General features: G+C 60.9%; 1 protein-coding gene across 1 annotated transcript; it reads left to right on the top strand.

The window, feature by feature from the left end:
• Window positions 1-4,447: 4,447 nt before the first annotated feature.
• Window positions 4,448-23,208, top strand: DBNDD1 (dysbindin domain containing 1). The gene is made up of 4 exons (XM_073308306.2): window positions 4,448-4,940; window positions 16,674-16,820; window positions 17,255-17,395; window positions 19,821-23,208. Exons 1-4 carry the CDS (start codon window positions 4,910-4,912, stop codon window positions 19,982-19,984), a joined length of 483 nt encoding a protein of 160 aa, XP_073164407.1. The 5' UTR covers window positions 4,448-4,909; the 3' UTR covers window positions 19,985-23,208.
• The last annotated feature ends 555 nt before the right edge of the window (window positions 23,209-23,763 follow it).

The raw sequence follows: 23,763 nt of genomic DNA, 5'->3' as shown, positions 1-23,763 counted from the left end.
GGGGCCCGCCGGTCCCCAGCGCCAGCCGGCGGGGGCGCAGCGCCGCTGTCCCGGGCCGGGCCCCGCGGATGGACGGCCAGACTTGAGGCTCAGCCTGGTGCCAGCGGGTCCCCCGGCATCCAGACTCCGTCCTTGTGCTTCACCCCCCCGGGCTGCCGCGCTCCTGGACACACGCAAGCACCAGCCACAGGAGCGGGCCGAGCCCGACGGGGCCTTGCCCGGTGTCCCCGGGGCTCGGCCCAGGGCACTGCCGCCGCCGGGCCCCGGCGTTCCTGGGCTGCGGACGCTGCCGTGAGGCGCTCAGAGGCGCCATCGCATCCTTGACCCACACGGAGCCTAGCTGAGCTTGGCCGAGGGTCAGGGCTTCCTTCGCTCGGGCCAGCTGCAGGCCGCTGCCCCACGGAGCAGGACAGAGACCCACCCATGCTGCTCTTTGAGGGGTGAGGGGACTCCCTCCTCCTTTGTAGGGATTAGGAACAGGCCGAAGGAACAGGCCTCCAAACTCCTGGCACCGGGGCTTCGCTGAGTCTCTGCTATAGCCGGGGCAGGAAACGCCTATAACAAATTCCCAGATCTGCTCCCTGGGTGTCCAAGCAGCAAATCTGCAGTATTAAGACTGGTTTCAGAGTAACAGCCGTGTTAGTCTGTATTCGCAAAAAGAAAAGGAGGACTTGTGGCACCTTAGAGACTAACCAATTTATTAGACTTAGTATTAAGTCTTAGTATTAAGACTAAGGAGCATCTACTCAGACACCCCAGGGCTATGGGAGAGCCAGCTGGAGTCAGGCCCAGCTGTGCAGCCCCACTGTCGGTCAGGGATGTTCTGCCCTATGGGAAGGCAGGGGAGAAGGTCAGAGGCGGAAGGAACAGCTGGATTTTCAGGTCTAGGGTGACCAGGTGTCCCGATTTTAGGGTCTTTTTCTTATATAGGCTCCTATTCTCCCCCCATCCCCCCTGCCCCGTCCTGATTCTTCCCACTTGCTGTCTGGTCAGCCTAGGTAGGTTCCAGGGGGAGTTTGCAGTTAATAGTGCAGTGTGGGAGCAGTGTGGGGCTGGAAGCCGTAGTAGGAACAGTTACCAGAACTGAGATGCCACTGCATAGGTGCCTTTCTGATGGGACGTTCACCTGATTCAAAGAAACCTGGTCACGGTGCAGGGAGCGTGCAGCATGCGCTCTGCATGGCACTACACTGGGGTGGGCAAACTTTTTGGCCTGAGGGCCACATCTGGGAATAGAAACTGTATGGTGGGCCATGAATGCTCACAAAATTGGGGGAGGGAGGGGGCTGAGGGCTCTGGCTGGGATGGGGCTGAGGGGTTTGAGGTGCAGGAGGGTGCTCCAGGCTGGGATCGAGGGATTCAGAGGCCAGGAGGGGGATTAGGGCTGGGTTAGGGGCATGGGGAGAGGCTCAGGGGTACAGGCTCTGGGCAGTGCTTATCTCAAGTGGCTCCCAGAAGCAGCAGCATGTCCCTTCTCCGGCTCCTATGCTGAGGCGCAGCCAGGCAGTTCTGCACGCTGTCCGTCTGCAGGCATAGCCCCTGCAGCTCCCATTGGAGTGCTGGAGGGGGCCATTGGAGCACATAGGAGCTGGAGGGGGATCACGCTGTGACTTCCGGGAGCCGCATAGAGCGAGGCAAGCCCCAGACCCTGCTCCCCAGTGGGAGTGCGAGGACTGGCTTAAAACGTCTGGTGGGCAGGATCCAGCCCGGGGGCCATAGTTTGCCCACCCCTGCACTACACCCAAAGGCCACTCATAACCTTCAGCAGATGCAGGATGCGGCTGCCTTTTTGCCTAGCAGGGCTTCACACAGGGAGCACAGTATGCCAGGGCTTTTAACTAGTTTCCAGATGCAACTAATGGTGTTGCCTCTGCTGTATAAAGTCCTTTGTGTTTTGGGGTCTGGTCTGCCTCCCTGAGACTGGCATCCCAAGGGTGTTTGCAGTGAGGGAACTGGGACTCACTTGGCCCAAGACCACTCTGCAAGGCTCTCTCCCAGGAGAGGCTGAATTGGAGGGATCTCTGGCAGGGACTCAGTGTTCTTGGGACATGCTGGTAGCTAATGCCCTGTGGGTGCATTATACACTGAAAACTTGAGCAAAAGTTCCTATGGTAGATGTGCAGGGTTTTCTTGCATGTCAGCCTAGATGAGAGGACTGAGCCCACCCCACTGCAGCACATGTCTGCCCGCACGGCCCACAGCACTGCCAGCCTTGCTGGCTATTCTGAGCTCTGGCCACTGCTGCGGTTTGACCCTGTGCAGGGATGAGCTCAGTGCTCCTGGAGTTGGGCTGGAGCCCTGTTCTTCTCAGGCAGCATCTCCACGCTGGCCAGGCTGGGGCATTTGTTACTATCGTTCAGAGTTTGCTCGAAGAGGGTCACTAGGTAGGTTGCAGCTACTTGCAGGGCAATTCGTTAGTCAGGCACCGTGTGCTGTAAGAATTGAGCAGGAAAAAACAGCAGCTGGTACCTCCACAATAGATGGCTGCAATTTGCACTAATTGCCCAGCAAGGTCTCCAAAGCAAGAATTTTCAAATCCTGGGGCTGGGTTCTGCAGAATACCAAGCCCCACCCCCACAGCTGCCACCGACCCCAGTGTGATTCCCTCAGAGAAACAGACCACCCTGACTTTGGTGCGTGACTGGAATTTATTTCAGTTTAATAATAACTTAAGCTTAGGCACCTGGTTTTGACAAAAGTGGCCTAAACTCCCACCCAGTGAGCTGCCCTGAAGCCCACTGCATCTAGCTCCTGTCGGCACTCCAGAGATGTCACTTCTCTGCAGCCAGCAGGAGGTGCTGCTCTGGGCAGTGTGTGTGGGAGGGACGGAATTGGGGGACACAGTGGGGTGCCTTTGACTGTCATGCATTAACGGGAATCACAGGGCAGGGGCCCGTCAGATAGCATGGGAGCCAGAGCACAGCTAGCTTTCATTTGCCAATTCACGCTCATCCCGGTTAGGACTGTATGAGCACTTTGGCTGTGGGTGAGACGAGTCCAACTGGTGGAACGTGAACCGCTGCCCTGTCTGGGCTGTTGTGCTCTGTTCCATTAGGTCCCTTTTCCAGGACCCCTGAAGGCTGCCCACAGCCCGGGAGCAGGGGAGGTACAAACTGCTTCCCCTTGGTTCCCGTGCTGGCCCCAGACGACAGGGTCTTTGTGCCCTTCAGGCCTGGGGCTTGGCTTCACGGGTAACTCAGCTGATGTCTCCACTACAGCTGTGCCACCGCAGCTCGGGGCTTTGTACGTTGCCTGAAGGGGTTTTTCTGTCACTATAGTTAATCTACCCCGCGGAGAGGCAGCAACCAGGTGGACAGAAGAATCCTTCCCGTAGGCCCAGCTGCACCTCTGTGGGGGTCAGGTGGGCCTAACTACATCGCACAGGGCACACGCTTGTTCACTGCCCTGAGCCACGTGGCTGGGGCGATCTAATTTTGAGGTGTGGACCAGGCCTCAGAAACAACACACAGCTCAGCCCGAGCTCCCTCCCTGAGCCTGGCATCCCTAAGATTTCCCTCGGGGCACTCCTCTCTGCCAGCCCCTAGTTCCCTCTCCTCAGAGGGCCGCTGTGTTTCCATGGCACCCTGCCTGCCACGGTGCTGCTGCTGGCTCCTCTGGACCCTGTGCCACGCTGTCCTGTTCCTTTCCTCTTCGAGCTGTACCAGCAAGGTTCCTCCGAGCCTCGTCCGCCACACCTTCCAGCTTCCACCCAGGCCGCACTGCTCCCCGCCTGCCTGTCCTCCAGCGCTCTGCCCCAGTCGTGGGGCCCACCCTTGCCCAGGGCGCGTGCGCCTGTTCCTGCTGGGGATGGGGGGCTACATGTCACTCGCTGCCCCTCCTGCACCAGGGGCTCCAGACTCTTTGTTCTGAGCAATGACAAGGAGTGTGATGAGCTGCTCGGCTTGGCGAGGGCCGCAGCCCTCTCCCGGGGAGGCGTTGCCCCTTTCTGGCTGTGAGAAAGCATGGGAGGGGACCCCTGGCCTTTCCTGCACACGGTACCTTCAGCAGTTCGCAGTTCCAGAAAGGAAGGGGCCAAAGCTACGTGGGAGGGGGAGATGGGAAAGTGGGGTGAGGTTGCCGGTGTTGGTAGCAGTATTCCTGGAGGTTTCACCACATGACATAATCTTCCATTCCTGGGGGCTGCCGGACAACGCTGGAGAGTTGGCTACCCTAAACCGAGGGCAGGGGGTCTGAGGAGGCAGGAAAGATGCAGGGGGCTGCTCTAGAGGCCAGGGTGCAGCCTCCCCCCGGGGAGGTTGGAGCAAGGAGGGCAGTTTGGGGGTGGGGACGGGAGTGGCGTGTCCACATGGACCCCACCAGTGTGCCCTTCGTCCCCGGAAAAGCGGAGAATCCCGCTTCTCCCCCATCACCTCCGGGGTCCGCCACCACCTCCAAGGCCCGGGGCTGTTTCCTTGAGCTGCAGCTTTGCCTGAGCCAAGGACGGGTCGCGCTCGCCCTGCCCCCGCGCCAGCCCCGCCGAGGGAAGCGCAGCCGGTGGGCAGGCGGCTGCCAGGAGCACCCCAGGTCCGCTTCGTCTTTCAAACGCTACAGAGCCGGCAGCTCCGTGCAAGCGGAGCCCGGCCCGGCCCGGCCCGGCCCGGCCCAGGGGGCTGGGAAAAGCTCCCGCCGGGGGCGGCCGCTCTGCGCCCGGCTCGCCGGGCTGCACCTGTCTCCGCCGCTTCCCCGTCCCCGGCTGCTGCCGGCGTCTGCACCCCCCGCCCGCTGCGGGCCCCGCCCCGCTCCGCGGCGATGCGGCGCCGGCTGGGCAGCGCGGGGCTCGGCTCCGGGCGCTGATCCCCCAGCTCGGCCACGCGTTGGGCGCCGGGGCTGCTGCGGGGACCCGGAGGCTGCGGCTCGGCCTGACGCGGCCCCTAGCTCCCCGGCCGCGGGTCCGACGCAGCCCGGCCGGATGGAGGCTCCCGGTGGGGCGGGGACCCCAGGTACGTGGCGGCTTTTGGGGAACTTCCCCGGGTGCTGGAGGACAGCGCCGTGCCGGGCGGGGGCTGGCGGAAGGGGCCGCTCCGCTCCCCGGGGTGGGGTCTGGGGGCGCTCCCACGCCAGAGAAAGTTGGTCCGAGCGCAGGGAACCGCGTCCGCTCCCCGCTCGGGGTCTCGTCCCCCCGCCCATCCCCGGCGCCTCCTTCCCCCCGCAGGGCTGGCGGCAGGCCCGGGAGATCCCTGTCGGGCTCAGCCGGGGTGGAGGCGGCTGCTCCCCGCAGCGCTGGGCGCCTGGGCTGCCCCGGGCAGGTTCGCCCCGCGCCCATCACCGCAGCCACCGGCCCCGCTGAGGAAACGCCTCCCCGGGCACGGGAAGGAGCCGCGGCCTCTCCAAGGCGGGTGACCGGCCGGGGCAGGTGCCGGCTCCGCAGCCAGCCCGTGCCGCGCCGCAGGGACCCGCCCCGGTCCGCTGGCCCGACCCGGCGGCTTTCCCGAGCAAAGCCCAGCCGCGGTGTGCGGGGCCGAGCTGCCGGTGCCCCCCGGGGCTGGCTCAGCCTCTCGCCGGCGCTGCGTGGGGCCCAGGCGGGGCCGCCGGCCCAGGAAGCGCAGCCAGACGTGGGAGGGGCCCGAGGCAGAGCTAAGCGGGGGGAGGGGTAAGTGTGCGGCTGTCTGGCGCGGGGGGAGGGGTGGACTGTGTGCAGTGGGGGTGGGGAGGTGTGCTGTGCATGCGGGGGTGTCTGGGGGGGGTGTGCGTGGGGTGCCCAGTGGTGTCTGCATGTGTGTGGTCAGGTGTGCAGGGATTACAGGGTGTCCTGGGGTGTGTGGGGGTTGCAGGAGGGTGTGCGCAGTGGGTGGGTGTGGGCTGCACGTGGGCGTGGACTGCCTGCGGGGTTTGCACGTGGCTGGGTGTATGCGGTGGTGTGCTTGGGGGTGGGTGGTTTGCACACAACGAACTTTGTATGTGTCTTGGTGTGTGTAATTTGCCTTCACCTTCCGATGCCGCGTTGCCCCGTGTCTCAGGGCCCCAGAATGTCCCAGGCTTTCCCTGTGTCTGGAACAAGGCAGGCCTGAGCCATAAGGGGGCAGCGGTGCCTGCAGGGGGCGGCAGGGCGGCTCTGGGGCCGAGAGGAGATAGGGCAAGATGTGGAGGGTTCCAGTGGGGATGACCCGGGGTTGTCTGGAACATCCCTATGGAGCCAGCCCACGCTGCAGTTTAACATGAGTCAACAGGAGACAGGTTGGAGTAACACTGATCCTAGCCCCCCCCAGGGTGCAGCTGTGGGGGCACCCGCGAAAGGGCAGCGATGGCAAGAGAGTGGAGGACAGAACCCCTTTCTAGAGCTATCCTCAGGGTTCCGCTGGGTTGGGGGTCCAGCCTTTGGCCTCTGGAAACGGGAGCTGAATCCTGATTGTGGTGCAGGGAAAACGAGTCTCAGCCTGGTTCCCAGTTTGATATTCATCCACATTACAACCCTGCAGCTGTTCTCTGCTCAGAAGTGGCTTCGGGGGGGTGGGGGGGATGGTGTGGGTTGGGATTGAGGGGCACTAGCCATGCTGCATGGGGACTGCAGGACAGGAGCATCACAAGGTGCTGCAGGTTCGGATAAGGTGCATTGGCCAAGGTGTGGGGTGAGACTGGGAGAGGGAGGGGCCTGCAGGCCAGGTCAGCTGTGTGTGTGCTGGAGGTTTGCACAGCACCTGTCTGCGCTGGGCCGGGCTGTCCCCATGTTGTGAGCATCTCTCTGCCCGAGAGGCATGTGCCTGCAGTGTGAGAGAACAGAACAAAGCCGGAGCAGCTCTGCATGCATTTAATGAGCCATCGGGGCCAGGATTTCTGCTGGTAAATTAGGGGACTGGATCTGGGAGACAGTTTTATGGCTGGAGCTGAGCCAGTTAAACAGGTTCCGTTAGGCTAGTGCCTGGCTCCCGAAGAAGGGCGGTGTGTTCATCTCCCGTGGCTGAACGTACCGGGGTTATAACGCAGGGTAACCCATGCTGATGAGGCTTGGGGACGTTAGCTGCAGCAGGCAAGGCGTCCAGGCACTGGTATACTGAGCTCCGGAACCCCGCCAGCCTAGGGCCCCTTACAGCTAGCGCAGCAGGCCCCTGCTCTCCAGGCCACATGTCTCCTTCTCAGCAGGGGAACGTGCTCTGAACTCCACCCCAGGGGCAGTGGATCCCCCTTCCACGCACCAAGTCTCCTGGGCCGAATCCCAGCCCCAGGTGGTCTGAAATGGGGCATGTAGCATGTTGTGCCCATGTGTGCCAGCCATCCCCCAGGTGCACTGGGCCCTTTCATCACCAGCAGCTCAGGAGCATGCTGCCCTCCCCACCCACACAGGCTCCTACAGCCCTTGTCCAGATTAGGCTGAATCGAGGGCTCCCCCCCCCCACCATTGCTAAGGGAAATGTTAATCATCTGGTCACTCTGTGGTAAAGCACCATCCCTCCCCCCAGGTCTCCTGCCTGGATTCTAGGATGACCAGACAGCAAGTGTGAAAAATCGGGATGGGGTGGGGGGTAATAGATGCCTATATATATGAAAAAGCCCCAAATATCAGGACTGCCCTATAAAATGAGGACATCTGGTCACCCTGCTGGATTCAGTCAGGGTGGGAAGGATTTCAGTTCCCCTCCATTGGTCTGGCTAATATATTCCCACTGGAAATCAGTGTGGAGCCCCCCTTGCCCATGAACCCCCATTGTGAGGCCAGCTGGGCAGGAGATGGACAGCAGAGTGGGGCCTTGATCTCAGGAGCTGCAGCAATAAGCCCTTCTTTCTAATCTCATCTCCATCCCTCCATCCTGTGCGACACCGCCCCCCTCCCCGCCGAAGCGTCCACGTGCTGACAGCCAGGAGAGTTCCCAGTGGACACGGGAAGAGATGGGGTCATGGGACACAGCCCTGCCCTGAGCCTGACTGCCTAGCTCTGCCTTCCCACTGGTCTGCTCCTGGCCCGGGCCCCAGTGACCCTCTTTCGCCTGCTCTACTGGTTTAGAATTGATTTTCAAGGCTCCCCCTTTGCCTGATGTTTCCTAAAGGGGAGACCCAGGATCTTTCCCCTTGGTGGGGGGAGACCCCATCCCTACAGCAGGAACCTGCAAGCCTCCTCTCAGATATATTCAGCTGGTGTAGATATGCAGCCTCCCGTATGGAGTGGCAGCTAACGGAGACCTGGGGCAAGAACAGGCTTCCTGCACCCGGACGGCTACTGGCCACCCATCTAATCAGCGAAGTCCCGCGCACAGGCAGTGGGAGCAGTCAGGCCTTGTCTGGTGACAGTGAATGTAGCCGGGGTGTCCACAAGCTCTTTGCATGCGTACAGTGTCTGTTCAGGGTGGCCCAGCGCATGGCCTTTGGGTGCATGGGCAGCTCTAGTGCAGCCGTCCGGCTGCAGCACACGCATGAATGAGCTCCCTTGCATCAGGCTTGCTGGCTAGCTTGGCTCCAGCACATTTCCCTTCAGGCCAAACCACCCCCAGTGCATGCTTTTGAAACCTGCATGGCCAGGCACCATCCTGAGCAGCTAAAGTCCTGTGCTTCCTTTTCCTTGCCTGACCCTGGTAAGGACATTCTGCACCTGGAGCAGAATGACATGCAGAACAGCTGCTCAGACGAGCAAGCAGCTCCTACTTGCTGTGGTTCCAGCCCTGAGGGCTGGGGTCTTGGGTCCGTTCCAGAAAGATGGCTGCAACTCCTGGCCCCAACCCAGTGTCACCTGGTGCCAGCTCAGTGAGCTGCTCTCCTGCCTTGCAGTGAAAACGGGCTTGTGGGCCTGTTTCCTTCTGTGGGATGTCCAGACGAGGCCTGACCTGGGGTGTGCCCTGCTTGTTAACAATACTGTGGCCTCAGGGATGCCCAGCACACTGGTGCCCGACTCCGATAATGACCCTAGCACTGCTGTCACGAGGATACCTAGGTCTCTGGTGCCCCTGGGGTTTGCCAGCACGTGCCGCAGGTCTCAGGGATGTGGCCTGTCAGTCCCCCAGGCCTCACTGGGGCGGGGCGGAATCTTTCCCAGTAACAGCTTTTCTCCCAGGGGTTTCTCCAGCAGTGAAATCAAACAGGAGTTAACAAACAGAGCCTGATTACAAATCCTTCCCTCCCGTTACCCAGCCTTCCCTGGTGCGCTGCTCCAGTGCCCCGGGGCGCCCAGCTCAGACAGGGGAAAAGCCCCTTCAAACCCCTAAACAGCGGCTCCCTCCTGGTCCCTCTCTCCAGCCCCAGGACGCACAAAGGCCCGAGCCCCCTGCTGGCCCTATTCACAAGGCACCGTGAAAAGCCGTGACCGCTCCCCGCCACGTCCTTGCTTGCCCAGCACAGTGCAGGCCCTGTCCCTGCGCATGCCGCCCCCCGCCCGTGTGCCCGTGCCCAGCGTGGCTCCTGTCCCCTCACAAGAGCAGTCCACAGCGTGCCGCTGTTCACCTTTCCCTGGGCTCCAGGGGGATACCTCTGGCCCGGCGGGCCCTTTTGATCTCGCTCAGGGCTCCCTGCTCTGAGGAGATGAGCTGGTGGTTGCAGGCCAAGTCACGCCTCCTTGCTGTGGCTTCCCGGCAGCACTGGTGCATCCTGCCCCACAAGTTTGCCTTGGGAAAGCTCCAGCCCCAGCCCTCAGGCCAGCCGTCAGTGCAGGGTTGTGACGATGTGACTCAGCAGGGAGGGGGGAGTGTTGACCTGGGAATGTGCCCTGGGGATGGGAGACCTGAGAGCCTGTCACCTGAGCCAGGAGGGGGAGGGGGAGGTGACACCTCTGCCCAGGAATGTGAACAGAGGCTGCAGCAGGGAACCTGCTGGGTGGGTTTAGTTTCAGTTTGGGGCTGGGTGGAGAAACACAGGGAACCCCAGGGCTGGGGTCTAAGCTCCCTGCTCCCCCAGAAGGACTTGACTGAGGGGTCCTGGTTGTACCCACAAGCTCTGTTTGGGACTGTTCCTGTTGTCCAATAAACCTTCTGTTTTACTGGCTGGCTGAGAGTCTCAGTGGATCCCAGGAAGAGGGGTGCAGGGCCTGGACTCCCCCACACTCCGTGACAACTGGTGGCAGTGGTGGGATGTACTGCACCCCGTGAACGGCGCTTCCTGCAGTAAGTGACTGGGGAGCAGTAAAACGAAGGGGAATTGACGGGGACCAGGCGTGCTGAAGATTCAGAGAGAGACGGTTTCGGGGGGCGGTTAACCCCTGGGAATGTGTGACCAGAGAGAAAGACTTTTGCAGTAACAGGGTCCCCCAGGGGATTGCAGCGAGCGGTCCCAGGGGCGGAGGAGTCTGCAGCTCGACCCTGGCAAAGAGTCGGTGACCTCAAGAAGGACGGGCACACGAGGGGCTTTTCCTGGAAACCGTGGGAAGCTGCCCGGCCTGCGAGTGGCCAGCAGGGAGATGTACGCTAAACGCCTGAAGAGCGACCTGGTGGAGCTGTGCAGGCAGAGGGGGCTGCGCATCGGGAGGTCCACCAAGGAACAGCTGATTGCCCAGCTGGAGGAGAGGGATCGCTTGGATGACCCGATCCCTGTCCCTGAGGGAAGCTGCCCGGGGGACGCAGCGTGGGCCCTGGGGCCTGACCGGGCTGGGAGGGGTCAGACTGCTGCTGAGGACATCCCGAGACCCTTCCTACCTATGTCCGGGGGAGGGGTTGGGGGAAGCCCAGCGAATACCGAGGGCACCCTGACCCCGGCACCCAGCAGGGGATCCTCCCGGCGGAGCTCCCCATCCCTGGAGCGGAGGCGGCTGGAATGGGAGAGGGAGATGAAAATGAGGGAGCTGGAGGATCATGAAAAACAACGTCAACATGAGCGTCAGGAGAAGGAGAAACAACGTCAACATGAGCAGGAGGAGAAGGAGAGGGAGCGTCAGGAGAAGGAGAGGGAGCGTCAGGAGAAGGAGAGGGAGCGTCAGGAGAAGGAGAAACAAAGACAGCATGAACTGGAGCTGGCCAGGCTGAGGAGCAGTGGGGCCCCGGCTGCGGCTGCGGTGAGTGAGGGGGGACCCAAGACGGCAAGGAACTTTGATAAGTGCTTCCTGGCCCAGCGGAAGGAGGGGGAGGACATGGATAGCTTCCTGACGGCCTTTGAGAATGCCTGTGAGCTGCACAGGGTTGACCCTGCAGACAGGCTCCAGTTTCTCACCCCCTTACTGGACCCCAAAGCCGTGGAGGTGTACAGCCGAATGACAGGGCCGGAGGCAGGGGACTATGAACTGTTCAAGCAGGCCCTGCTCCGTGAGTTTGGGCTGACCCCCGAGATGTACCGGAGAAGGTTCCGGAGTCAGCGTAAAACGCCTGAGGTCACCTACCTACAACTGGCCAACCGGATGCAGGGGTATGCCCGCAAGTGGACAGCTGGGGCCCGAGCTAAAGAGGACCTGCTGGACCTAATCGTACTGGAGCAGCTGTATGAACAGTGCCCTTCCGACCTGAGGCTGTGGTTGGTGGACAAAAAGCTCGAGAACCCCCAGCACGCAGGGCAGCTGGCCGACGAGTTTGTGAACAGTCGGTCAGGGGGTAGCCGGGAGGAGCCCCAAAAGAACAGGCCCCCCCCGATGCAGAGAGAGAGTCACCAGGGGGCCTCCCAGCGGGGAAATAGGGAGAACCCCCTCCCAAGGGGAACGCCTGGCGTCGGGCCCCTCCGACCTGCTCGAGGGGACCAACGTGACCTGAGCTGCTATCACTGTGGCCAGAGAGGCCACGTACGGTCCCAGTGCCCCGGGCTCAGGGACAGACTGAGCAGACCCAACCTACCCAGGGTTAACTGGGTAGGGACCCAGCTGGACGAGGGGCAGACGACCCAGGAAAGGGGGGCTGCCAGTTTACCACCTGCTCAGGAGGGAAGAGTACCCCAGGCCAGCTCCACCAGAGGGCTGGAGGCTCTGGACTCAGGGTGCTCAGTTTACAGGGTGGGCGCGGGGCTGTCCCTCCGGAGAGAGTGCCTTGTTCCCCTGGAGGTGGATGGGAGGAAGGTCAATGGATACTGGGATACGGGCGCGGAGGTGACGCTGGCCCGGCCCGAGGTGGTGGCCCCAGATCGGGTGGTGCCCAACACCTATCTGACCCTGACAGGGGTGGGCGGGACCCCATTTAAGGTGCCCGTGGCAAGGGTACACCTGAAATGGGGGGCCAAGGAGGGCCCCAAGGATGTGGGGGTACACCACCATTTGCCCACTGAAGTTTTGATGGGGGGAGACCTAGAGGACTGGCCAAGCAAGCCCCAGGCCGCCCTGGTTGTGACGCGTAGCCAGAGCCGGCGAGGGGCACTGCGCCCTGACCTCGGGGAGGGTATCACACCGGAGGCGCAGGACCCTACCCTGGTGGGGAGGGAGGGCCGAGGGGCACGGCTTAGAGAGGCGGAGGCCTCAGACCTGGCCAGCGAGAGGGAACCGGGCCCCGTCCCTGCCCCAGCTGCTGAGTTCCAGGCCGAGCTGAGGAAAGATCCCTCCTTGCGGAAGCTCAGGGACCTGGCCGACCTCAGGGTGGTACGGACCATGAGGAGAGGCTGCCAGGAGAGGTTCCTGTGGGAGAAGGGGTTCCTGTACCGAGAATGGGCTCCCACAAGGGAAGTAGAGTCCTGTGGGATCAGGAGGCAGCTGGTGGTCCCCCAGAAGTATCGCCGCAGGCTCCTGTACCTGGCCCATGACATCCCCCTCGCAGGGCACCAGGGAATCCGGCGCACCCGGCAGAGGTTGCTACAGAACTTTTACTGGCCCGGGGTCTTTACCACGGTCCGGCAGTATTGCCGATCCTGTGACCCCTGTCAGAGGGTGGGGAAGGCCCGGGACAAGGGGAAAGCGGCTTTGAGACCTTTGCCCATCATAGAGGAGCCTTTCCAGAAGGTGGCCATGGACATCGTGGGGCCTCTCAGCAAGACGACCCGGTCGGGGAAGAAATACATTCTGGTGGTGGTAGATTTTGCCACCCGCTACCCCGAGGCAGTGCCCTTAGCTTCCATTGAAGCAGACACCGTGGCCGATGCGCTCCTGACCATTTTCAGCCGAGTGGGGTTCCCCAAGGAAGTCTTGACAGACCAAGGCTCCAACTTCATGTCGGCCCTGCTCCGGTGCTTGTGGGAGAAATGTGGGGTCCGGCACGACTGGGCCTCAGCTTATCACCCCCAGTCCAATGGGCTGGTGGAGAGGTTTAACGGGACGCTAAAGATGATGCTGAAAACCTTTATGAATCAGCACCCGCAGGACTGGGACAAGTACTTACCTCACCTGCTGTTCGCATACAGGGAGGTGCCCCAGGAGTCTACCGGATTTTCGCCTTTCGAACTGTTATATGGCAGGAGGGTGAGGGGCCCCCTGGACCTGATGAGAGACGAGTGGGAGGGGAAGGCCACTCCCGATGGAGAGTCAGTGGTGGAGTATGTCCTGATCTTCCGAGAGAGACTGGCTGAACTCATGGGCCTGGCCAGGGAGAATCTGGCCAGAGCCCAGAGGAAGCAGAAGGTCTGGTATGACCGCACGGCACGGGCCCGTGCCTACGCCACCGGGGATCAGGTGATGGTTCTCATCCCAGTGAGAAAGAACAAACTACAGGCCGCCTGGGAGGGCCCTTTCAAGGTCGTCAAGCAGCTCAATGAGGTAAACTATGTGGTGGAGCTGTCAAACCGGGCGCACCACCGCCGGGTGTACCATGTGAATATGATGAAGCCATATTATGCCAGGGGGAATGTGGTGTTGGCCGTGTGTGGACAGTGGGAAGAGCAGGGAGATGACCCTTTAGTAGATCTATTCCCTGGGACCAGAGCTGGTTTCCCCCTGGAAACAATTCCCCTCTCGGATCAGCTAACCCCTGCCCAGCAAGCTGAGGTCAGGGAGGTGCTGCATCCGTACCGACAGCTGTTTTCCAACCAGCCTGGACGCACTAATCTGACTGTCCACCGGGTGCAGACAGGGTCACACCCGCCGATAAGATGCTCCCCCTTCCGAGTCACAGGGAAAACTGCTCAGGACCTGGAAAGAGAGGTCCGGGACATGCTGGCTTTGGGGGTGATCCAGCCATCTGCCAGCCCTTGGGCCTCGCCGGTGGTGCTGGTCCCCAAAAAGGACGGGTCGGTCCGGTTCTGTGTGGACTATCGGAAGCTCAATGCCATCACTGTATCTGATGCCTACCCCATGCCCAGGCCTGATGAGCTCCTAGACAAGCTGGGAGGAGCTCGGTACCTCACCACCATGGACCTTACAAAGGGCTACTGGCAAGTGCCGCTGGATGCAGATGCCCGACTGAAATCGGCCTTTATCACCCCTCTGGGGCTCTATGAGTTCCTGACCCTGCCTTTCGGCCTCAAGGGAGCGCCGGCCACCTTCCAGCGCCTAGTGGACCAGCTCCTGAGGGGGATGGAGAGTTTTGCCGTGGCGTATATTGATGACATCTGTGTCTTTAGCCAGACCTGGGAGGACCACGTGTCCCAGGTTAGACAAGTGCTGGACCGACTCCAGGGGGCTGGGCTGACTGTAAAAGCGGAGAAGTGCAAGGTGGGGATGGCGGAAGTATCTTACCTGGGCCATCGGGTGGGGAGCGGCCGCCTAAAGCCGGAACCAGACAAGGTGGAGGTGATCAGAGACTGGCCCGCTCCCCACACCAAAAAGCAGGTCCAAGCCTTTATTGGGATGGCAGGATACTACCGAAGATTTGTGCCCCACTTTAGCGCCATCGCCACCCCCATCACGGAGCTATGCAAGAAGGGGAAGCCAGACAAGGTGGTCTGGACCGAGCAGTGCCAGGAGGCTTTCCGGGCGCTGAAGGAGGCTCTGGTCAGTGGCCCAGTTCTGGCAAACCCAGACTTTGACAAGCCCTTTGTGGTGTTCACCGACGCCTCAGACACGGGACTGGGGGCGGTGTTAATGCAGGAGGATGAAAAGGGGGAGAGACACCCCATCGTGTACCTGAGCAAGAAGTTGCTACCCCGGGAGCAACACTACGCGGCCATCGAGAAGGAGTGCCTGGCCATGGTGTGGGCCCTCAAGAAACTAGAGCCCTATCTCTTCGGGCGACACTTCACTGTCTACACCGACCACTCTCCCCTGACCTGGCTGCACCAGATGAAAGGAGCCAACGCCAAGCTCCTGAGATGGAGCCTGCTCCTGCAGGATTACGACATGGACGTGGTCCACGTGAAGGGAAGTGCCAACCTGATAGCGGATGCGCTGTCCCGGAGAGGGGGCCCCGAACTTCCCCAGGTCACTGGTCAGCGTGACCCCGCTCAGTTCAGTCTCGAAGGGGGGAGAGATGTGACGATGTGACTCAGCAGGGAGGGGGGAGTGTTGACCTGGGAATGTGCCCTGGGGATGGGAGACCTGAGAGCCTGTCACCTGAGCCAGGAGGGGGAGGGGGAGGTGACACCTCTGCCCAGGAATGTGAACAGAGGCTGCAGCAGGGAACCTGCTGGGTGGGTTTAGTTTCAGTTTGGGGCTGGGTGGAGAAACACAGGGAACCCCAGGGCTGGGGTCTAAGCTCCCTGCTCCCCCAGAAGGACTTGACTGAGGGGTCCTGGTTGTACCCACAAGCTCTGTTTGGGACTGTTCCTGTTGTCCAATAAACCTTCTGTTTTACTGGCTGGCTGAGAGTCTCAGTGGATCCCAGGAAGAGGGGTGCAGGGCCTGGACTCCCCCACACTCCGTGACAAGGGTCTGGCTCAGCACTGTCACCCCTTGGATCTTGCTCCCCCTAAGACCAACCGCCTCTTATCTCGGCCTTCCAGGCCTCCCCAGAACAGGCTTCTGTTTAGACTGACACAAAGGGTCCCTGTGCAGGGCAGGGCGTGCGGAGCTGCTGGCACAGGTCCATCTGCCCCCTCCCGCAGCCAGGGCAGGGTTCTCACCAGTGCAGTGCCTGGAACTGCCCTTTCCTCCCATTCCCCCCGCGCAGGCTGTTCCCTCGTCTCCCCCAGTGGCTGCGGAGCTGAGCGCAGTGGCTTGCGCTCTCTGAACTGCTCCGCGTGCGTGTCCCTCCTCTCTGGTGTGGAGATGAGGGCAGAGACCAGAGCCTCCCTGACCCCCCCCGGTCCTGTCATTTCAAAATGGCCTTCCTCGGCTTGGGAAACTGCGCCAGATGAGTGCCCCAGAGCCACCGGAACTGGCAGGGGCAGAGCATGTGAGGGACAGAGGCAGCTGGTAGCCACATGTGACTCAGGGAAGAGGCTGAGAGCAAGGGAAGAGGCCTGTCTGTGGCAGGGCGGAAGTGCCCCTCCGAGCCCCTGAGCAAGCAGGCGTGGGGCTGTGGGAAGGGACTAGAGCAAAGCCCTGTGTCCCCAGAGCCAGAGTGGTGCAGGCAGCAGCAGAGAGAGCCCTGCGAGTGTGCCTACCACCCACCTGGGGGGACTGGGCAGCTCAGCCTCCATGGCCCGTTCGCTGCAGGGGCCTAGCCAAGGCTGGGAGACCCCCAAAGCCATCTCCTGGCTTCGGGCCACTCGCGGCACAGGCTGGAGCGGAGCCAGTGTCCCAATGGGGAGAGGCTCCATCCCGCCGGCCCTTGCCCTGCCAGGCACCCAGCTGTCCCGGGAAGGGGGGCTGGAGATGCCAGTGCAGGGGTCTCTCTCTCCATCCCCCACCTTGCTGGTGGAAATCCCAGAGGCAGGAGCGTGCTGGAGCAGCCATGTAGTAAGGCACACAGTGCCTGCCTGCTGGCGGGGGCTGTTTGGGGGCAGAGGAGGCCTCGTCCCTGCACGGGTGGGGAGGGGGGCAGAGGGTGCAGAGCCCAGGGCTCGGTCTCTCGGTATCTAACATCGGCAGCGCTTTGTGATTATAGAACGGATTAAAGAGCCCCAAACGCTGGAGCGAGCCGCCGGCATCCCGGCACATGGGCCGGTGGAGGACCCTCCCAGCCCCCCTGCCGAGGAGCAAGGCGGGATCCCCATCCCCAGCTCGGGCCTGCTGCAGGTTGCTGAACGGAGACGTGAGTACAAGGCAGCATCCCGCCCCCCCCGCTCACAGCTGTGCAGCTGGCCAGGCCTTCCCTAGGGCCTGCCATGGGCCCAGCCCAGCCAGGAGCCTGCCCCGGGGCTCCTTTGTCCCTGGGCCTGGCCTGCCCCCAGGGCTCCTTCCTCCCCCTGCCCTGGTCCCAGCCCAGCCCAGCCAGGGGCCTGTCCCCCAGGACTGAATCCCTTCCAGCCCTGGGCTTGCCTCCCACCCAGGGCTCCAAGCCCCAGGGCTCCAAGCCAGGGAGAGGTTGTCTTGGTTCCAGGGGCTCATTCCCCCAGGCAGACTCCAGGGGGAGATTCCCCAGTTGTGGATACATGGTGAGAGCGCAGGATCTGCCATGCGGAAGGAGAGGGAAGCAGGGCCATTACTCTGGCCCCAAATCCCTGAGCTGTCACCTTTGCTCCCCAGAGCCCCTGAGCAGCGTGTCCTCCTTGGAGGTGCACTTCGACCTGCTGGATCTGACCGAGCTGACGGACATGTCGGACCAGGAGCTCGCCGAGGTCTTCGCCGACTCCGACGACGAGAACGTCACCAGCGAGTCCCCTGCTGGTGAGTGTGCCCAGCCCGGGGGTGGGCAGCCTGGCCTGCCCCGCCCCCCACACACTGGGACAACTCCACTCACCTGGGTCCCTGTCTCTCTCAGCTGGGGGGGTGGGGGGGGTGTCGAGGCAGCACCCAGTGAGCTCAATGTCTAAACACAACACGGGACACTATTAACGACCCAGGCCTGCCCCAGCTAGGGTGTGGCCCCCTCGCTGCTTCCCCTAGCCATAGGCAGCGTGGGATCAGCACATCCTTCCTGTGGTCCGTGCGTCCCCTGAGCTGCCTGCAGTGCGGCTGGCCTCGCTGGGGAAGGCAGCAGCAAGGCCCAGGAGCAGAGGCAGGGCCAGCCTCGTCAGTTCCTCCAGCGCAGCCTGAGCCCCGGGGCCGCCAGGAGGGGGTTTGGAGCCAGGCCTTTGCAGACAAACCCCACCCAGTGTGGGCCACAGCCTGTGACAGAGTGCAGCAGGGGGCCTCATTAAATTGCATCAGCTCTGCCATGCATCTTGAGCAAATCAATACTGCTTGACAGGGGCGTCTCCATGGGGCATCACTGCTCCATGGGAGGCTCTTCCCTTCCATCATGTAACTGTCCGAGGGCTTGGGCCAGCCCCTGCAGCAACCAAGGGCACATGGGCCGGGGCGTGGGGCTGCCGTAGTTCTGGGTGCGAGGGCCTGGGCAGGAGTGTGTGTGTCAGGGGATCGGTGAGCGTGGGGCAGTGAGGGGCGCACATGCTCACCTACACCAGTGGATTGGAGGTTGCACATTGGGGCCTGCCACACCCTAGCTTGCCACTCTGTCTGCAGCAGGTGGGGTGCAGTCTCACTGCAGGGCTGCTTCCCTGTTTGGGGCACAAGGGGGAGGCACTTGGGTTTCAGTTCAGCCGCAGCCCTTTGTCTGAGGGGATGGCCCCAAAGCAGCTTTGCAGTGCTGGGGTGGAGGGCAGGGCAGAGCACAGGGGATCTGAGCTGGTCAGTCCCAGCTGCTGTGCAAAGGGGAGGCTGGTACTCTGGGGTGAGGGACTTGGCATTTCCCCACTTGCTCGGGAAGGAAGTGATCTATTGCGCAGGCACTAACATGGATCCACTGTCTGAGAACACGGGCAGCCCTGGGCATTCGGGGGGCTCCCACCTATTCTGTCCCCCCAGCACCCCATCAGCCTGGGGCTCCTGCTCCGCCAGTCTGTGTCTCGGCACATGCAGAAACAGCAGCTGCGGCCCGGTGAAACAGATTTAATGAATATGTAAATCAGCTCCTTTAGCATCTTCAGCGGGAACACGTGACCTGAATCAATTAGCAGAACTCCCCTGCACTCTCACTAGGGAGATGGCTGAAGCCGAAGGTAGCTCCCTGCTGCAGCTTGGTTCCTGCGACACAGCGTGTGGGCACGCACTCATGGCATGGGCACCAGGGGCGTGTGTAAAATGCTCGTCAAACGCCACCAAGTTCACGCTACCACGCCCCGAAAGGAAGATGAGTCAGCACCTGCCAGCCCAGGTGCCCACCCCAGATGGGTGCAAAGAGCTAGTGCAGGGTTTACCTGCAGTTTGCCCACGTAGACACATGGTAATAAATCCTCTCTGAATCTGCGCCGAGTCCCTTAATGCAAAGGCAAGGGGAACATGAACAGCACGTCTGTGGCCTTGAGTGCACATGCAAAGTGGCAGGTGTGATTTGCACATGCAGTTACCACAGCAGGACCTGCAACTAGCCAGTGCATCTGCCCCATCACTCACCCAGGCAGGTGGGGCAGGGCACAGGACTGGAAGGTTTCTGGTGTAACCTTAGGCAAGACACAGACTCTTTCTGTGCCTCAGTTTCCCCAAAGTTCTTGCATAGCTTACAGGAGGCTATGTGCCACACCCCTGTACAATGGGGCTGAACACCATAGAAATTGGGGACACATGATTCAGAGCACCTCCACTTCTGAAAAGCAGGCCCAGCGCAAATCCCAAACCCTCTTGCCCCTGACTTGACTGCAAATTAGCTTGCTCAGGAATCTGACCCAAAGGAATTAAAACACGAGGAGGAAGGCACTGAATGGCTCTGGCAATAAGAAACAGGCCTCTGCCCTCTCCATTGCTAGGGACCCAGCTGATTGTAAGCAAAGGTGATTAGCGCTTTGGGCTCCTGGCTGTGGAAGGAGCTGAGGGTCTCACTCCACGTCCCTGTGGCTGTAGGGTCCCAGCCCACTAGCTGCGGCGGGTCCTTAGCAGGCTCACCAGTGATCCTGGGGTTCGGGCCCTGAATGCTGCCTAGAGCTGGTCCCTCAGGAGCGGGGCGGAGACAAGCGCGGGGGGGAGTTTCTGTTGCTGCTGCCCGTTCGGCGGCTGTTGTGGAGCAAGCCCAGCCCAGGCCAGCACCTGCCTGTAACACTGAAAGGGCTGGCAGGGGCGCGGGAGGTGCCTGCTTAGCATGTCTGTCTCCTCACAGGGCTGCACCCTCCCCCCCTTCCTCGGGCCGGGTGCCTGCGATCCCCCTCCTGGACAAGGACCAAAGGCGAGCAGGGGCGGGAGAAGAAACACCTCAGTGACTCGGAGCTGCAAGCAGGCATCGTAGACACTTTCCTGGCGGTGGAGAGGCCCCAGGAGGACTAGGAGGCTGGGAGCCACAGTGGGATCTGAGCCAAGGTGCCAAGCCGGGGGTGTGCACTCTTGCACTTACCCCCAATTCCAGACAGTTTGTGACCTTAACAGACCCCTACTCCTAGAGAGACGAGCAAACCCTGCTGGCTCCGTGTAATGCAAAGCTCCCCCCTCAGTGCGGCCGTAGCACGTGGATCAGCTGTGCCAGGGCACTGGCCTGCTGGGCAAGGAATTCCAGCAAGGAGACAGATCATCAGCACGCTGTCTTAGCACTTTTTTAACCCTTTCTTGCTCACTCTGTACAAAACCTGGCCAGGCCGACAGCAGCAAGGGCAGGGCCTAGGGCCAGGAGAGAGCCCGGCTGCACGGAAGGGAAAAGCAGGTTTGGGGAGAATTGCGTCTTTCTGGAGAAAAGCCCTCTGGCTGCAGGCGAGTTAGGAGCGGGGGAAAGCCTCCGTTCTTCCCTCAGGGCAGGAGGGAGGTAACGTCCAAGGAACCTGGGGGCAAACAACCACGCTGGTTCTTCCCCAATGAAGTGCTGTAGCTCAGAGCAGAACCCAGCTGCCTGGGGGCCGCCAGCCAAGGTGGGATTTAGCCATCACTTGCTAGAAGCACATTCTCGTCCCTGTGGCTTTACACCTGTACGGGCTTTAGCTCCAGTGTAAGAGCAGCACTACTGAAGATGCCAGCCTGGGAACAGCAGCCCGTGCTCATCTCCCACTGCAAGCCTGCCCAGGGAGCTCTGCAGTGGGGCTGGCTCCTGTGAGCTCACGTGGCTGCGAGGAACCCATGGGTCTGAATTACGACTGCTTTGCCGCTGTTACAAGGAAGCCCAGTTCCATCTCTGGAAGTGGCATGGGGTCGGGGGCAGTTGGACAGACATCTTTCTGTGGTCAAACTGGATTAGGCTGAAGCGAGCTGGAGCATGGGAACATGAGCCTGACTGCACAGATCCTGCTGGAGGGGGCCCTGGGGTGAGGCAGGAGAGGCTGTGTTTACTTGATCCTTTCACCATTGACACAAGCTGCTTCATGCTAAGGAGCAGAACGGAGTCAAGGGGGCCTGGGAGAGGAACGGGGCCTGTGCTGTGCCCAGAAAACAAGAGGGGCTAAGCTGGACAGCCTGTTCAATGCTCCTACGGCCCAATCTCACTAAGCCCAGCTGTTCTGCAGGGGGAGCCGGACGGTGCTAGAATGTCTTCGCAGGCTCCCCTCACAACTGCTGCTGTCCATCCCGCCGAGCCCCCGGGGCAGTCTAGTCTTCATCTCCTCCCTTGTTCAGAGCACCAAATAATGCCAAGGCTGCCTCAGGAGCCATGGCAACTTTCTTAAAAGACAGTTACAAAGGAGGGATGGGGAGGGGGCAGGTCTTCCCCTCCTTCCACCCTCCCTTGGGTAAACTGGGGAATCCTCATTTTCTGCCATTGTGGAGAAGAAACTCTCCTGCCGACCCAACGTCTCTTGCCTCACTGTAGCATGGCGTTGGGCGTGTGGCTGCCTTCTGTCCCTGCGGTTCTGTGTGCGCAGTAGTGTCTGGGCCGGGGCTATGTCGTCCTGTCCCGGCTGGGAAGCACCACTGCTGGCTCTGCTTAGGACCCCTGGCCCCTCAAACCTTGCAGGCTGCAGTTAGTGGACCGCTGGCAAGGTAGCCTGGCTTGGAGGCTATGTTCACAAGAGGGAAAGGAGACAACCCAGGGGTGGCCAGCACAACCAGTCCCATACAGCTCTCTGCAAAGCTCATCTTTAGTGCACAACAGCAGCATTGCGAAGGGAGTATAGTAACAGTTGGGTGGGGGGGGACCAGTCTGTCAAGGGATTTGAAATAATTAGGGCCCTACCAATTTCATGGTCCATTTTGGTCAATTTCAGAGTCAGGACTTAAAAAACAATCAATTTCATGATTTCAGCTATTTAAATCTGAAATTTCAGTGTTGTAATTGCAGGGGTCCTGACCCAAAAAGGAGTTGTGTGTGTGTGTGGGGGGTCACACGGTTATTGTAGGGGGGTCACAGTATTGCCACCCTTAGCTCTGGGCTGCTGCTGGCGGCTGGAGAGCGGCGGCTGCTGGCGGGGAGCCCAGCCCTGAGGGCAGAGCTGCCGCCAGCAGCAGCCCAGAAGTCGGGGTGGCCTGGTCTGGAATTGCCACCCCGACTTCTGGGCTGCTGCTGGCAGGGAGCTGCCTTCAGCGCTGGGTGCCCAACCAACAAGTGCCAGTCTCCGGCCACCCAGCGCTGAAGGCAACGTAGAAGTAAGGGTGGCAATACCGTGAACCCCCCTGCCCGCCCCCGCAACTCCCTTTTGGGTCAGGACCTCCAATTTGAGAAACGCTGGTCTCCCCCGTGAAATCTGGTCTTCTGTGTGCTTTTACCCTCTACTATACAGATTTCACAGTCCGTGATGCTTTTTTCATGGCTGAGAATTGGGTAGGGCCCTACAAATAATGCCCCAGTCATTGGACCATGCCCTCTCTCTCCTCTACCAAATTTGGAAAAGAGGGCCAGATCTTTGGGGTTGGAGGAACCACAGCTCTTGTTTCTGCCCTGTGGAGTCCAGCTGCAGTGAAATTCAGATGCAGCATGGAGAGCGAGGGTCCAGCAGGCCTTTCTCTGGGCTGCACCCAAATTTCATGGCCTGACAGTGGAGCTGCTCCTGATTGTCATGTAAATCAGGCCAGCTGCCAGCTGGAGCACACCTCATGCTTCAGCTGACACATGAGCCATGAGGGGCTTCTGGAGCAGCTTCCAAAATAAATTCCCTGCTTCGAGCCCAGAATAGCAGTTTGGGCTGGTTTGCAGCTTTCATTCAGATCCGTGCTGTTGCTATCCCAGCGTCCCACATGTTAGTTATAGAAGTGCCAGCAGCCCCCTGGAAAAGGAAGGCTCCAACTCTGAGGGGTGCAGGGGGCTTGCAAGGGAGGGATTTCTTAAAAACAATCTCCCACCAAAGCAGGAGCTGGTTAAACTCCTCCTCAGAGCTCCAGCCCGGAGCCACCCGGTCACCAGACTAAAAGAGCAGTGACAGCATGACACTATAAGGACTTGGGTGGTTTTAATCTAAGTCTTGAGGCAGCTCTAGGACACACACCTGCACCCTCCAGCTGTTGAGCCATTCTGCTCTTGTCCTGTACTTTTCATTGGTTGTGTAGCAGCTTTCTGTACTGTTAAAAAACAAACATATCCCCATGTGCCCAGCCGGGTGTGTCCAGTGGTTTCCTTGGTCTCCCACCTCGCCCAGTACCAGCCGCGCTGCACCCAGCTCTGCACACCTGAAGTCGACAGGGGATTGCATGCGAAGGGGACGATCAGAAAAGCACAGCTGCTGGGCTGTGCTCCTGCCCAAGGGGAAGGGGGTGACGTTTGGGAAGGCCTGGCTTTCAGTGTTCAACTGCTGTGTCACTCAGTCCAGAGCTGGCATCAGCTCATGGCTGTTCTTTAGTCACACTCATCACAGACCACAGAGCTGAACCCCTAGACCTGCTTAGGGGACCAGCTGGGAGTAAAAACATCACTCGTCACCCAGGTGGGCTTGAATGGGACTTCCCAGGTCCATCTCCCCCACCCCTCTGCACAGCAAGGGTCAGTCCCCTCAGAGCCCCTCTCCAGGGATAATGCTCCTTTGAGTCAAAAGCAGTGGCTGTTGCAGGCAGATCCCTCAACAAGAACTGTGAACTCTCACTTGGGTGGACATGGGATTTGATGCCTAATTTGGGCATTTATGCAGAGGGTTAAAGCACTGGCCAGAGGTGGGGCAGGAGGGAATTTGTCCTGCATACCCTGGTATTCCAGTCCCTTC

This window comes from Lepidochelys kempii, chromosome 12 (genome assembly GCF_965140285.1).
Source record: "Lepidochelys kempii isolate rLepKem1 chromosome 12, rLepKem1.hap1, whole genome shotgun sequence".
NCBI lineage: Eukaryota > Metazoa > Chordata > Testudines > Cheloniidae > Lepidochelys > Lepidochelys kempii.
This window is presented reverse-complemented; position numbering and strand designations above follow the sequence as displayed.

Bases quoted from the DNA above. Each gene is read 5' to 3' on its own strand.
- DBNDD1 (XM_073308306.2), top strand. From the start codon at position 4,910: ATGGAGGCTCCCGGTGGGGCGGGGACCCCAG. The intron at 4,941-16,673 runs GTACGTGGCGGC...TTGTGATTATAG, and splicing joins CGGTGGGGCGGGGACCCCAG to AACGGATTAAAGAGCCCCAA. The intron at 17,396-19,820 runs GTGAGTGTGCCC...GTCTCCTCACAG, and splicing joins CACCAGCGAGTCCCCTGCTG to GGCTGCACCCTCCCCCCCTT.